General features: G+C 53.0%; 1 protein-coding gene across 1 annotated transcript in view; it reads right to left on the bottom strand.

The window, feature by feature from the left end:
* Positions 1-5,650: 5,650 nt before the first annotated feature.
* ACAD11 (acyl-CoA dehydrogenase family member 11) overlaps positions 5,651-13,288 on the bottom strand; it is a 92,803-nt gene continuing 85,165 nt past the window's right edge. The window contains exons 18-20 of the mRNA XM_056129670.1: positions 7,826-7,942; positions 6,728-6,837; positions 5,651-5,872 (exon numbers count right to left, since the gene is read on the bottom strand). Coding sequence (XP_055985645.1) covers positions 5,758-5,872; positions 6,728-6,837; positions 7,826-7,942 — 342 coding nt within the window. The 3' untranslated portion in view covers positions 5,651-5,757. The remainder of the gene's footprint in view (positions 5,873-6,727; positions 6,838-7,825; positions 7,943-13,288) is intronic.

Genomic DNA, 13,288 nt, shown 5'->3' with positions numbered 1-13,288 from the left:
TCATTTCTCTTCAAAAGCATGGTCATATGGAAGCAATTCTACAAGTATGTAGTCGGTCACGGATTTAGCAAAGTTGCTTCCACCAGGACATATGCTCACGCCCCACGTTGACAACATTCCACAGAACTCAAAGCAGCCCTTCGTTTGCATCTGTCCCAGGCCCGGGCCACCTGAGACGGACATGTCCTGGCTGTACCTGGGAGAGTGGTCCCTCTCTCAGCTGAGGACCACCGCCAGGGATCAGAGCGGGCCATGTTCTCAGTTGGATGGTACCACTCCCCCGTCTGCACGCCTTTGAAGTCAGACTTACAAGGAGGCTCATGAGGGGGAGCCTCCAGGCACCAGAGAGGCAGGAGGACAGAGGCCAAGACAGGAAGAAAGAAATGCTGCAAAGATGGAAAGTTCTGGCTCATCCCCTCCTAGATCAACGTTGCAGATTGCCAGAGCACAGGACACCTCTTCAGGAAGCCTCCTTTGGAAAAAGTGAAATGCAACTTTAAGATGTTACTTAATTTAAAAGCTAAAATGGGAGATGAAGTGGAAGAAACCTTGGAAAGCACAATAAAGAACAAACACGGGCAGATAGGAGACAAACCCTAAACCTGAGAGGCTCAGCCCATGATACCCACTTTAAAAAATAATATCCAGCGGCCGGAGCAACAGTAAACAGGCCATGGGGAGTTGGCGTCCACAGTCCCAGCCCAAGACCGAGGAGACCCAGGAAGGCTCTCAAGGCCTTTTCTCATGGAGCACCTCGTTTTAACTGAAGTCAAGATTATTTAGGAGGATGGGGCTGGAGCAATAGCACAGCAGGTAGGGTGTTTGCCTTGCACGCGGCAAACCCGGGTTCGATTCCCAGCATCCCATATGGTCCCCTGAGCACCGCCAGGAGTAATTCCTGAGCAGAGCCAGGAGTAACCCCTATGCATTACCAGGTGTGACCCAAAAATCAAAAAAAAAATTATTTAGGGGGAGCCTCCCACCACGGTGCCGAGAGCATGCAGGGCCACTCCTGGGGAGTCTCGGTCACTGCACTCTTCCCCCCCTCTTGTCTGCTTATCTGGTGCTGATAGAGCCCTGTAGTGCTTAGTGGGGGGCCAGGGGGACCAGGGCCTCTCCCTGGCCCCTGAGCTATTTCTTCAGCCCTTGGTCAGTAACAGTTCCTGATTCTAAAGCCGAGATGGTGGGTAACTGTGGGGGCTGGGGGAGGAGCAGGCCAGCAGCATGGCAGGGTGACATGAGGGCTGACAGGGCTGCAGTAGGTACAATCCCACTGCCCCTTCAGTAGCGCAGCCAGTGACTGGAGTGGGGGTTCGGGTGTCCTTCACAGTCAGGCCTCCAGAGGACCCCAGCCACACACCATCCCCCCCGCCACCAGCCCTGGCGGGGGACAGGAGAAGAGGCAGCGCCAAAGTCCTGTTGTCCCAGAACTTGTCATAAGCACCCTCGAGTGCTAGAATATTCTGGATGTTCTTCAGGATAAACACAGGATCACAATGAGAGGAATGAAGGAGGAGAAAATAACCATGGCAGGACCATAAATCCTAAATGCCCTTTATCTGCTCTGCATTAGGTGAGGACATTTCCCAGGATCCTGTTTATCTGGAAAATTCTAACTCACTGAGCAGTTTTATTTTTCTTTGGCATCCTGCCTTCCCCTGGGTGGACCCCTGGGGCTGGAGAGTGCTGTGTAGAAACGGCACGTTTTCAAGTGACCGTGTCTTCCTGCGGCTGGAGATGACCCCTTCAACTTGTCTCTCTGATTGTGGCCCCTCAGCCACAGGACAGGCCCCTTCTCTGCCGGCCTCAGCTCCCCAGAGCCCCTTCGGGCCCTGTGTCAACCTTGAGTTCTGGGGCAGGAGCCCAGGCCACAGCATGCCCACGGCTATTCTGGAAATAGCTCTAGAAACTTCCACACTAACAGGAAGAGTCTGTCCCCAGTTGGACAGTGACTCAGGCAAGGGGCGTCTTGAACTTGGCATTTTGGTGCTGGGGATGGAAGCCAAGACCCCGGGCATGTGGCGCGTGGACTCGGCCACAGAACCACATCCCCGGCCGGTACTGCCCCATCTTCCCTTTCGCCTCAGCAGTCAAGGGCAGAAGGATGGAGGGGACTCTAGATCCTGCGAGTGTCTGCTCTGTGGGTTGGAATGGAAACAAGGCATCCTGCCCGGTCTCCAAGCAAGGAAGACGGTTACCACAAAACGCTAAGTACCAGACATAACCCTTAATTCTTCATCTTCAAAAACAATGCTGCTCCCTTCTGTCACTGAAACGGTTGACAATCAGCAGCCAAGACAGGAGACTTCCAGGCCTTTGAAAGTGCGTCCTGAGTTTCAGACATCCAGGGGCTGCCATGAGCCCTTAGGAGGCCGGGCCCAAGTGACAGGAGGACATGGCACTCCTGAGCCCAGTGCCCATTCTCTGTCCCCACTCAAAACAAACAAACAAACAAAAATAATATATATATAGGCAGCTATATATATAATCCTGGACTGCAGGGCCACATTCACATTCGTGGCTGCACAACACATCATAAGACATTCCCTACCTATCTTCCATAATTACCACACCATATTTTATGAGGTTCAGACAGTAGGCAACAGATCATAGAGGGGGAAAAAAATACACACACACACACACACACACACCCCTCTTGGGCTGGAGCGATAGCACAGAGGTAGAGCATTTGCCTTGCACACAGCCAGCCCGGCCGAGCCGGGTTCGATTCCTCCACTCCTCTTGGAGAACCCGGCAAGCTACCAAGAGTATCTCACCTGCACAGCAAAGCCTGGTAAGCTACTCGTGACATATTAAATATGCCAAACACAGTAACAACAAGTCTCAAAATGGAGACGTTACTGGGCCCACTCAAGCAAACCGATGAACAACAGGAGGACAGTGACAGTGATATACCTCTTGGAGAGCCCAACAAGCTACTAAGAGTATCCCACCCGCACAGCAGAGCCTGGCAAGCTCCCTGTGGTATATTCGACATGCCAAAAACAGTAACAATAACGGGTCTCATGCCCCTGAGCCTGAAAGAGCCTCTAATATGGCAGCATTGGGAAAGACGAGTAAGGAGAAGCTGCTAAAATCTCAGGGCTGGGACGAATGGAGATGTTACTGGTGCCCACTCGAGTAAATCGAACAACACGATGACAGTAATACATATAGTTGAAATCTCTGGGCATCAATCATTTCAAGTGATGAAAATGTTTTCTAATAAAACAGTTTTTAGAGATTTTTTAAATGCTTTCTAGGCCGGAAAGACAGTACAGTGGATAGGGTGCTTGTTTGCACACGGCCAACCCCAATTTGGTCCCCAGCACCCCATATGGTCCCCCAGGAGTCCCTCTGAGCTCTGAACCAGAAGAAAGCCCTGAGCACAGCCAGATATGTCCCCAAGGAACAAACCAAAAAATGCTTTTATTTGAAAAATTTTTTATTTACCAGTTACCATTCAAATGGCAGCCCCACTAAGGAGGGAATAAGCAACAGGGAGAATTAATTTCAATAATACATTTGATTTGATTCAGTATCTCTAAATGATCCAGTCTGTCAAGAGGGAATCAATATCTTGAAAATGTTAGGGGATAATCAAGTGTTTAGGACTCAGATCTAAGATACACCTGACTTAGGTTCTTTCCAGGTACCACTCAGTCCCCGAGCATCACCAGGGACAGTCTTAGAGCCCCTCAACCCTGCTGGGGTACCTGGGTGATCACCAGCACGCAGTGTCCGAGCAGCACCGCATCCCAGGCAACCTCCTGAACCACCAACCTAGCTGAGAATTGCTGGTGAGGACCCTGATATCCTGACCACCACATGGGAGCGCTCCCCCCTACCAAAAAAAAATATTATCAGTGAGAATTTTCTTTTCATACTGTCTTCAAAAAAAAATTATCGGTGAGATTTTTCTTTTCACACTGTCTTCAAACTCCGGAGTTAAATTTTCAGTTATTCTGTTTCCAAATCCGGATGCAAAATCCTCATTTGAAAGATTTGTTCTCTATTTTGATGTTATAAAATTTACCTTCAAAACAAGTTGACTCGCATACACATTATTCCAAGCATACTTTAATGGCTTCTGGAAACAGGTGGAGACTTGATTTAAAAAAAAAGAAAGAAAGAAAATCTAGTGGTTCACGGCACCAGCCACAGTTCAAGGCTAAAAAGCACACAGAGGGGACTGGAGCCATAGCACAGCGGGTAGAGCATTTGCCTTGCATGTGGCTGACCCGGGTTCGATTCCCAGCATTCCATGTGGTCCCCTGAGCACCACCAGGAGTAATTCCTGAGCACAGAGCCAGGAGTAATCCCTGTGCATTGCCGGGTGTGACCCAAAAAGTGAAAAAAAAAAAAAAAGCACAGAGGGTCAGGAGTCAGCGCCTTTTCCCAAAGTGGCACAACTGAGGCCCCCAGTACAAGACCAAAGGTCAGGATGATGTCCATCCCTTAACAGAGCACCCCCAGAAACCTCCCTGACAGTGAAGTGGAAAAGACACACCCCTGGACTTCAAAAGAAGCCCTGGGTAAGCAGTGCAGACCCCGACCACGGGGAGAGGGCGAAGGCAAGTCCTAAGGACTCAGCAGCCGTCACCCCACGTGCCATCACTCTGAAAAGGAATTCCGAGAGGAGATGCTACAGGCTGGAGTGATAGCATAGCGGGTAGGGCATTTGCCTTGCACGCAGCCGACCCAGGTTCAATTCCCAGCATCCCATATGGTCCCCTGAGCACTGCCAAGAGTGATTCCTGAGTGCAGCGCCAGGAGTAACCCCTGTGCATCACCAGGTGTGTCCCAAAAAGAAAAAAAAAAGCTCAAAGGAACAGTAGGCCGGGCCATGAGGAGCACATGATCCCCCCCACCCGAGCCCGAGCTGGGGGCGTCTGGGCCGTGGGGGACTGGTGAAGCTGGTCTGGGACAGCAGATTGTCTCTCATGCCTTCTCGAGCCACTTGGAGCCGAAACCGCCCACTGCTCTCCTCCATGACTTAAAGTGTCCTCACCATGTGTTGTGTTTTGTAGCAAACTTGAAACTGCAGATTCAGATTTGGTGTCGAAATGCCTCCTGATGAGCCATGAAGAGGCCACAGAGGCCTGTGGCCACCTTGCTTCTTCCTGCAGGGCAAATGCCCTCCATGGTGCTAACCTGCCTGCCAAGCCATTGGTTAGGAAGGAGGGAAGACTCTGAGTGCAGAGCTGGGAGTAACCCCTGAGCATCGCCTGGTGTGACCCAAAAAGAAAAGAAAAAAAAAGAAGGAAAAAAAAGACCCATTTGTAGTTTTGGAAGGCTTCCTTGAAGATCAATTTAAAGCTGCAGTCCTTTGAGAGTCAGAAGTCGAAGTAGTTGACGCCCATGCTTTAGCGCTCTAATTGATTTCATGATCTGGGATTTGGGTGTTAAGAAACAGCCTCGCTAAACACCTGTATGCAAGACTGAACAACCCCAGGAATGTCTGATCTCTTATTTACCTGAAACCTGTGGCACCCATGAAATTCCACAAACACACCCTGCATCAAGGACCGAGATACTCATCGCTCTCTTTTTTGGTTGGGGGCATACCCAGGGGTGCTGGGGGAATTCTGCAGAGCCATCCCCAATGCTGGTCTTCCCCCCACCCCACCCCCATTCCCCTGCAGCCTGCACTGCAGCCCTTTGCCCAGGCCTAGATGCTCGAGTCTAAGGTGATTCACCCCGTGCTCAGTTGCACGGCCCGAGGCGAGCATCCCGGCAGGGCGGCTGTGGTGCCACCTACACCCGGGCCCGCAGGCGCCGGGCCTGTTCCCGCAGTTCCAGGGCTGCCACGGCTGAGAGATGCACCTCGTCGGGCCCGTCGGCCAAGCGCAGAGTTCGTGCTAGGGCGTACCTGGGAAAACAAGAGCGGGGGGCGCAGGGTTATCAGAGAGGAACACGGCCCTTTCAGCACCCTCGCAGGGCTTCCAGGCCAGCCGCCCTTCCTGAACCCTGGCCAGGGCACAGATACAAACAAGCACAGGTTGATCCAGGCCACTCAGCCCGGGGCCTTCCGAGAGAACATCCCTGCAAGCTGTCACCCCTGAGACGAACCTCTGAGGGCTCGGGGAGGGAGCTAAGTGCACCTTGACGGGCGAACAGAGGTTGCTAGAACAAAGAGTTCTCTTGGGCGAGCCTCGGACGCCAGCTATGCTTTCTCCACGTTGGGCATTGATGAGGAAGAACTCATCTCCTGGTGACAGGTGACAGGGCACTGTCGCAGGCAATGAGGACTCTTCTTTGGCCACACCTGGAGGTGCTCAGAGGCTATTCCTGGCTCTGTGCCTAGGAGTTTGGGGCCCCCCAGGCAGTGCCGGGATCAAAGCAAGGCCTGCTGCTGCAGACAAGGCCAATGCTTTACTCCTGGACAATCTCTCCGTCCCCATGGGGACTCTTCCTTCTTGACACACCCCATATCTGAGATCTGTCCCCCAAGAACTCCCTCTCCAGCTCCCCCCAGTTCCCACTTGATTCAGCTTCACACCCATCTACCTGCCACGCCCTGTTTCAGGGGGAGCCCCCCCGCCCCCCCACCCCCGCTATTTCTGCAGCCCGGGAGAGCTCAGCACCAAGGAGAATGCAGAAGTTGTTACCCTCACGAGTGAAATGTCACTGTCCTTAACCTCATGGGAGTGTGAGGCAGGCGGGTCAAGGCATCTGCTAACAGTACACGAACCCACAGGAAGGGTTCGAGATGACAGCCACTCACATGTTAGCCAGAGGCAAATCCTGGGACACACCGGCACCTCCGCACACCTGGATGGCCCGATCGATGACTTTGCAGACGACCCGGGGGGCGGCCACTTTAATCATTGAGATCTACGAAGGCCAGGTCAAAAATTAAAAAAAAAAAAAAAGACATTCCCTTTCAGACAAGACATGGTCCGCTTGGTGGAAACTGCACTTGGCTCTGTGTAGTGAAACAGGAACCTGCCCATGCGCACATCCCCACAAGTAACACAGACAGGCCTTGGCGAAAATGTGGCTCTGGGCCAGACTTCAAGGCCAGTCAGCCTGCAAGTCCAACCTGCTGGCCAGAGCTGGATCTCTGCCAGGTCGAATATCCTTCATTTAGTTGTGACCTGCCTTATTTTTAAAAAGAATTTCAGGTAGCTGGGAGATCACATCCCTGCCTTAGGAGTCAGAGGAGGAGAGGAAGGGTCTTGGCTAACCAGCTTCCTCTTAGCCATTTTATTGGCTTTTAGGATTAAGTGGTCACGTTCTTATTCCAACAAGGTGGCCGTGGGCAAGGGGTGCCTGTGATGAAGTACTGACCAGGGGGCAAAGCTTCCAGAGTCCCACAGTCACTGGTCACCCAGATGCTGGATGGAAGGGGGGGGCTGCCGAGGACACACGGCTGGCAGAGGGACACAGTGGTACGATGCCACATCTTCTAAGTTGAGGGCTTCCCTGCTCTGTTACCGAGTCTCAAGGAGCTGAAGATATGCTGTCCGGAATCTCAGCCCAGCAGCCCGGAAATGGAGCACTGGTACGGAACAGGTGCTGAAAATTCTTTCTTTGTTTTGTTCAGGGTCGCACCCCACAGAGTTCAGGGCTTACTCCTGGCTCTGCGCCCCAAGAATCACTTCTGGTGAGGCTCAGGGACCCATCCTGGGTGCCAGGGATCGAACCTGGGTTAGCTGCATGCCGGGCAGGAACCCTACCCGCTGTACTATCTCGCTGACCTTGAACATCTTTACTTCCCATTTGCGGAGTGGCCCCAGCGCCAGGAAGCAGGAAATGCTCCAGGAGTGGGAGAAACTCAAGAGGACACAGCTGGTAGGGGCCTGGGGGGGTGGGGTCTCACCTCCTTTCTGGCTCCAGCACTGCCCAGAGTGTCGATGCTGTGGGCAGCCTTCAGGGTCAGCAAGCGGATCTCCTCGATGGCGATGCGGCTTTTGGCAATCCAGTGGGCCACCACTTCCTGCGGGCGGGTAGGGACGTGGTAAATCTAGGCCACGTGGAACACAGACCTGCAGTTTGCAGGAGATACGCTCCACCCACCAGACTGTGCCCAGGCCTTGCTCTGTGTGTGTGTGTGTGTGTATGTGTATATTTATATTTTTATATATATTTTATTTGATATATATATATATATATAGAGAGAGAGAGAGAGAGAGAGTGACAGCACAGTGGGTAAGGCATTTGCCTTGCACACGGCTGACCAGGTCGGCCCAGGTTCAATTTCTCTGCCCCTCTCGGAGAGCCCAGCAACCTACCGAGAGTATCTCGCCCACATGGTAGAAGCCTGGCAAGCTCCCCATGACGTATTCGATATGCCAAACACAGTAACAACAAGTCTCACAATGGAGATGTTACTGGACCCGCTGGAGCAAATCGATGAACAATGGGAGGACAGTGACAGTGAAGTAAATAGGTTTTATTTGGAAGGTTTTTAAAGGTGTGGAGGGAGAGAAAAAGAGAGAGAGAGAGAGAGAGAGAGAGAGAGAGAGAGAGAGAGAGAGAGAGAGACTAATGTGCTCAAGAGAGAACTTGGGCTTCTCCAAGGGCGGAGAGAGCCCCTAGACACATTCCACATTATACACGAAAGCATGAAAGTCCACATCTCAAGAGGGGAGATGCGAGTGACACATGTGCTCGGGCGACGCATGTTCGGCCTGGTGGGCGCCAGCAACACATGGGCTCAGGCAGCACACGAGCACCACCTGAGTTTTCTAAATGAACCTGATAGCTGAATCCAAAGCCTTCCACCGTATATCATACCAAATATACGGAGAGGAAGGGCTTGAAACAATTGTAAGCGGGGGAGGTGATGGAAGGTAGAGGAAGCTGAAGCTCCTGTCTTCCACGCCCACCCAGGAAGATGAGTTCGCAGACTGACAAGAGACCCACAGATACAGACCCTGCTCAGAGATCCTTAAATGCCTCGGGCCATGCAAAGCCATACCGAAGAGCTATATTCAGAGAACTGTAGCACTGTCCTCTCGTTGTTCATCGATTTGCTCGAGTGGGCCCAGTAACATCTCACAACAAATTGGGAGACTTGTTGTTACTGTGTTTGGCATATTCAATACGTCACGGATAGCTTGCCAGGCAATGCTGTGCGGGCAAGATACTCTTGGTAACTTGCCGGGCTCTCCAAGAGGAGCAGAGAAATCGAACCCAGGTCGGCCAGGCCGGCCACGTGCAAGGCAAATGCCCTACCACTGTGCTATTGCTACAGCCCCAGTACTGAAAGTAGTGAGTGGTCACAAGGTCAACCTAAAGTCAACCTGCAACAAAACAGTACCACAGTATGTAGACCAAATACCCACTCTCTGAAAATAAAATTGTGTGTGTGTGTGTGTGTGTGTGTGTGTGTGTGTGTGTGTGCCAATTCAGGTCGGCATGTGTAAGGAATACCGTAGCTAAATCAAGAGAGAAGGTTTAAAATATTGCACGGGAATGTAGAAAAATAGAGCAGAAAAAAAAAAAGAAAGAAAAACACGGGCTGGAGAGATAGCACAGCGGGTAGGGTGTTTGCCTTGCATGAGGCCAACCCAAGTTCGATTCCCACCATCCCATATGGTTCCCTGAGCACCGCCAGGAGTAACTCCTGAGTGCAGAGCCAGGAGGAACCCCTGTGCATCGCTGGGTGTGACCCAAAAAGAAAAAAAAAACTTGAATAAGAAAAACAGAGCAGAAATGACACTAGCAAGGTCAGTGGTCACCCGGGGCTAATGAGGAGGAGGGGGGAGAGAGAGTAAGCATGTCATGCCGAGAGACCCCAGATCCTATAGCCATGGCCAGAGCACAACCAACCCCCCCCCCCCCCCCATCCCCGGTGCCCAGAAGTGACAGTGTCTGGCTCTGATCTGTTCTAGACGTTTCCAGTGGGGAACATGGACGAAAGGCACCACACCTCTCTGTGTCTGTCTTTGACAGTTTGGTTTGGGGCCACACTTGGCTGTGCTCAGGGTCTACTCCTGGCTCCGTGCTCAGGGGACCATAAGTGGTGTTGGGACTTGAACCCGGGTCAGCTGCTTGCAAGGTGAGTGCCTTCACCGGCTGATTATCTCTCCGGCCCCTGTAGGATTTCTTAATCTGTATGTGAACCTACAATATTCTCCCCAAAATTCATTTTTAAACATGGCACTGGCTTCTTGGTCGGCTGAGTGCTGAGTTTTCTCAACACCTGGGGAAGAAAGTGTCGAATATGGAGACCCACATGGCCCTAAATGCCATGAGCATTTGAATATCTGGAAGTGGGCACTGAGCGTGGGAGACAGAGCAAACGCTTCCGCTGGCTCTCTGGGTCCCCCGGCTCTGTCTATAAACATGGCCCCGGTGTTTATGACAGGGAATAATATTTGGCATGGGTGGCTGGAGCAGGAGACGGTCGTGCTCTGATCCGTGCCACGGAAGCCCTCCCTGGCCCATTTCATGCTGGCCAGGCCTGTCTGCGCTGGCCCATTCATCTTCGTGGGCCTCTGGCCTCTGTTCTGTCGGCCACGTGGGCTCTGAGCACTGCACTGTGTCCGCCCAGTGCAGATGTGCTGCCAGTTCAGAAAATCAGGGTTTCAAGTGTCATCAAGTGTCATCTGATGATTTATTTTTTTGTTTTGGATGGAGCAAGTGATCCTCAGGGGTTACTCTTGGCTCTGCACTCAAAATTCACTCCTGACAGTGCTTGGGGGACCATATGGGGTGGCAGGGATAAAACTGGGGTTCGCTGCCTGCAAGGCGGGCACCCTGCACACTGCACTGTCTCTCTGGCCCCAGATGTTGTCATCTGTCTAGACCCTTTTCCGCGCTTTCCCGGGAGTGTGAAACCAGGAGGGGAGCTGGGTGCTTGGCCCTGCTCCTCCGACCTCCCTTCAGGCGCACAGAGTGTTTCAGAACCCCAAGCAGGGCTGCTGTTCTGGGTCACCACTCCTCTCCCCTCCTCCCTCCTCCCTCACCCCTCGCCCCTCACCCCTCTACTTCACCCTTTTCCCCCCCACCCCTCTCCTCTCACCCCTCTCCCCTCACCCCTCTACTTCACCCCTCTCTCCTCACCCCTCTCCACTCACCCCTCTCCCCTCCCCCTCCTCCCACTCCCCTCACCCCTCTCCCCTCACCCCTCTCTTCTCACTCCTCTCCCCTTACCCCTCTACCTCACCCCTCTTCCCTCACCCCTCTCCCCTCATTCCTCTCCCCTCACCCCTCCTCCCTCACCCCTCTCCACTCACCCTGCCTCCTTCACCCCTCTCCTCTCAACCCTCACCCCTCTCTTCTCACTCCTCTACCTTCCCCCTCTCCCCTTATCCCTCTCCCTTCACCCCTCCTCCCTCCCCCTCACCCCTCTCCCTTCTTTTCTCTCCCCTCACTCTTCTGTCCTAATTCTTTTCTCCTTATTCCTTCACTCATCTCTCCTCACTCCTCTCCCCTCACCCCTCTACCTCACCCCTCTTCCCTTACCCCTCTCCCCTCACTCCTCGTCCTTCACCCCTCTCTCCTCACCCCTCCTTCCTCACCCCTCTCTCCTTACCCCTCCTTCCTCAACCCTCTCCCCTCACCCCTCTCCCCCTCACCTCTCCTTCCTCACCCTTCTCCCCTCACCCTTCTCCCCTCACCCCTCTCTTCTCACTCATCTCCCCTCACCCCTCTCTCTCCTCACCCCTCTCCCCACATCCCTCTCCCTTCTTTCCTCTCCCCTCACTCTTCTGTCCTCATTCTTTTCTCTTTATTCCTTCACTCCTCTCTCCTCACTCCTCTCTCCTCACTGGGGCGCCTGGAACCCCTCAGGAGGCAGCCGCTGGCTGGAGCAGCCCTTTCAGGGAATGGAATGTCACTCTGACAATCGGAGAAAGAAAAGGAGAAGCAGCTGGCCCTTTCATTTGGGGCAGGATCGCACGCCCCTGTTATTCCTGCCAACTCTTCCCTGTCAGTGCCAAAGGCAGGAAGTTTCCGGAGCAGGGAGACGTGTGTCCCCAAAGCCCGGGCTTGCTCTGCAGGACACAAAGGCCCTGAGAAGCATGAGGGGGTGTTTCCCTCGAGGGTGGGTGTCTAGCTGCTTTCAGAAAATATGAGCAGGACAGGAAGGCTTTCAGGGGGTGGAGGGTGCCGAGGCGCCAGAGGCGGGCGTGATCCTGAACCAACAGCAGCGTCAGCAGAGAGAGCGGGGCCTTCCCCAGCCAGGCAGCAGCATCCCCAGGCCCCTCCCGACGACCTGCAGGGCTCCTGTCCCGGGCCTCAACCCCGGTGCCCCACTACTCAAAGGATTCCCCGCACATGATCAGCAGGGGTGGGCCACCGAGCAGGCTGTTCCTTAAGGACCACATCACCGCGGGATCTCCACTGCACTGCCAAGACACCCTCCGCCCCATGCCCAGGGAGCCCCAGACATCTCGTTTGTTTGAAGTTGATCTTAATGCGCCCATTTCCTAGACACAGAAGATGACAACAAGCAGATCGCTTAAACCACAGCACACAAAAGGAGAGAGAGAGCAAAAGGGAATGCCTTACCAAGAGGTGGGGGGGATGGGGGGATGGGAGGGATGGGGGTGGGAGGGATACTGGGATCAGTGGTGGTGGAGAATGGGCACTGGTGGAGGGATGGGTACTTGATCACTGTATAATTGAAACCCAAGCACCAAAATTTGTAAGTCTACAACTGTGCCTCATGGTGTCTCACTAATAGAAATTAAAAACAAACAAACAAACAAACAAAACAAGCAGACCGCTGAGAGGGGAACGCCAAAGGGTGTCTGACTCTTCTCCCAGACACTGGGAAAGCTCAAAGGATGCCCGGCTTGGCCTGCAGTAGCCAGCTGGCTCCTGAGCACAGGACGGGGAGCACTCACTGAGCACCACCAGGCATGGCCCAAACTCCCAAATTACCCATGTCCCGCAAATGCAAGTAAAAGTCTCTCACCCTGGAACTGATGATCTAAGACTAAGTCTTAAATTTTAGTAAACATAAGTATTATTTAGTGAAGCAAGAAGGTTTTTGTTGAATGAAACTTACTTAGATGTGAGGGGAGAGAACAAAGGCAATGTGTGTTGGAGAGAGAACATGGGGTGCCCCCAGAGTGAAGCCCCTAAGTATTTTGTTTGTTTTTACGTGGGGGCTAAAACTCATAGTCTTCAAGGCTTACTCCTGGCTCTGCACTCATGGGTCATTCCTGGTGAGGCTCAGGGGACCACATAGGAGGCCAGGATAGACCCCAAATCGGCCACATGCAAGGCAAATGCACTACCTGCTGTACTATCACTCCAGCCCAAGTGTTATACCTGTAATAAATTTGTTCACATCCTTGAAAGGATTTTGTGTGTGTGTGTGGGGGGG

This window comes from Sorex fumeus, unplaced genomic scaffold (assembly GCF_029834395.1).
Source record: "Sorex fumeus unplaced genomic scaffold, SorFum_2.1 ptg000072l, whole genome shotgun sequence".
Classification (NCBI taxonomy): Eukaryota; Metazoa; Chordata; class Mammalia; order Eulipotyphla; family Soricidae; genus Sorex; species Sorex fumeus.
This window is presented reverse-complemented; position numbering and strand designations above follow the sequence as displayed.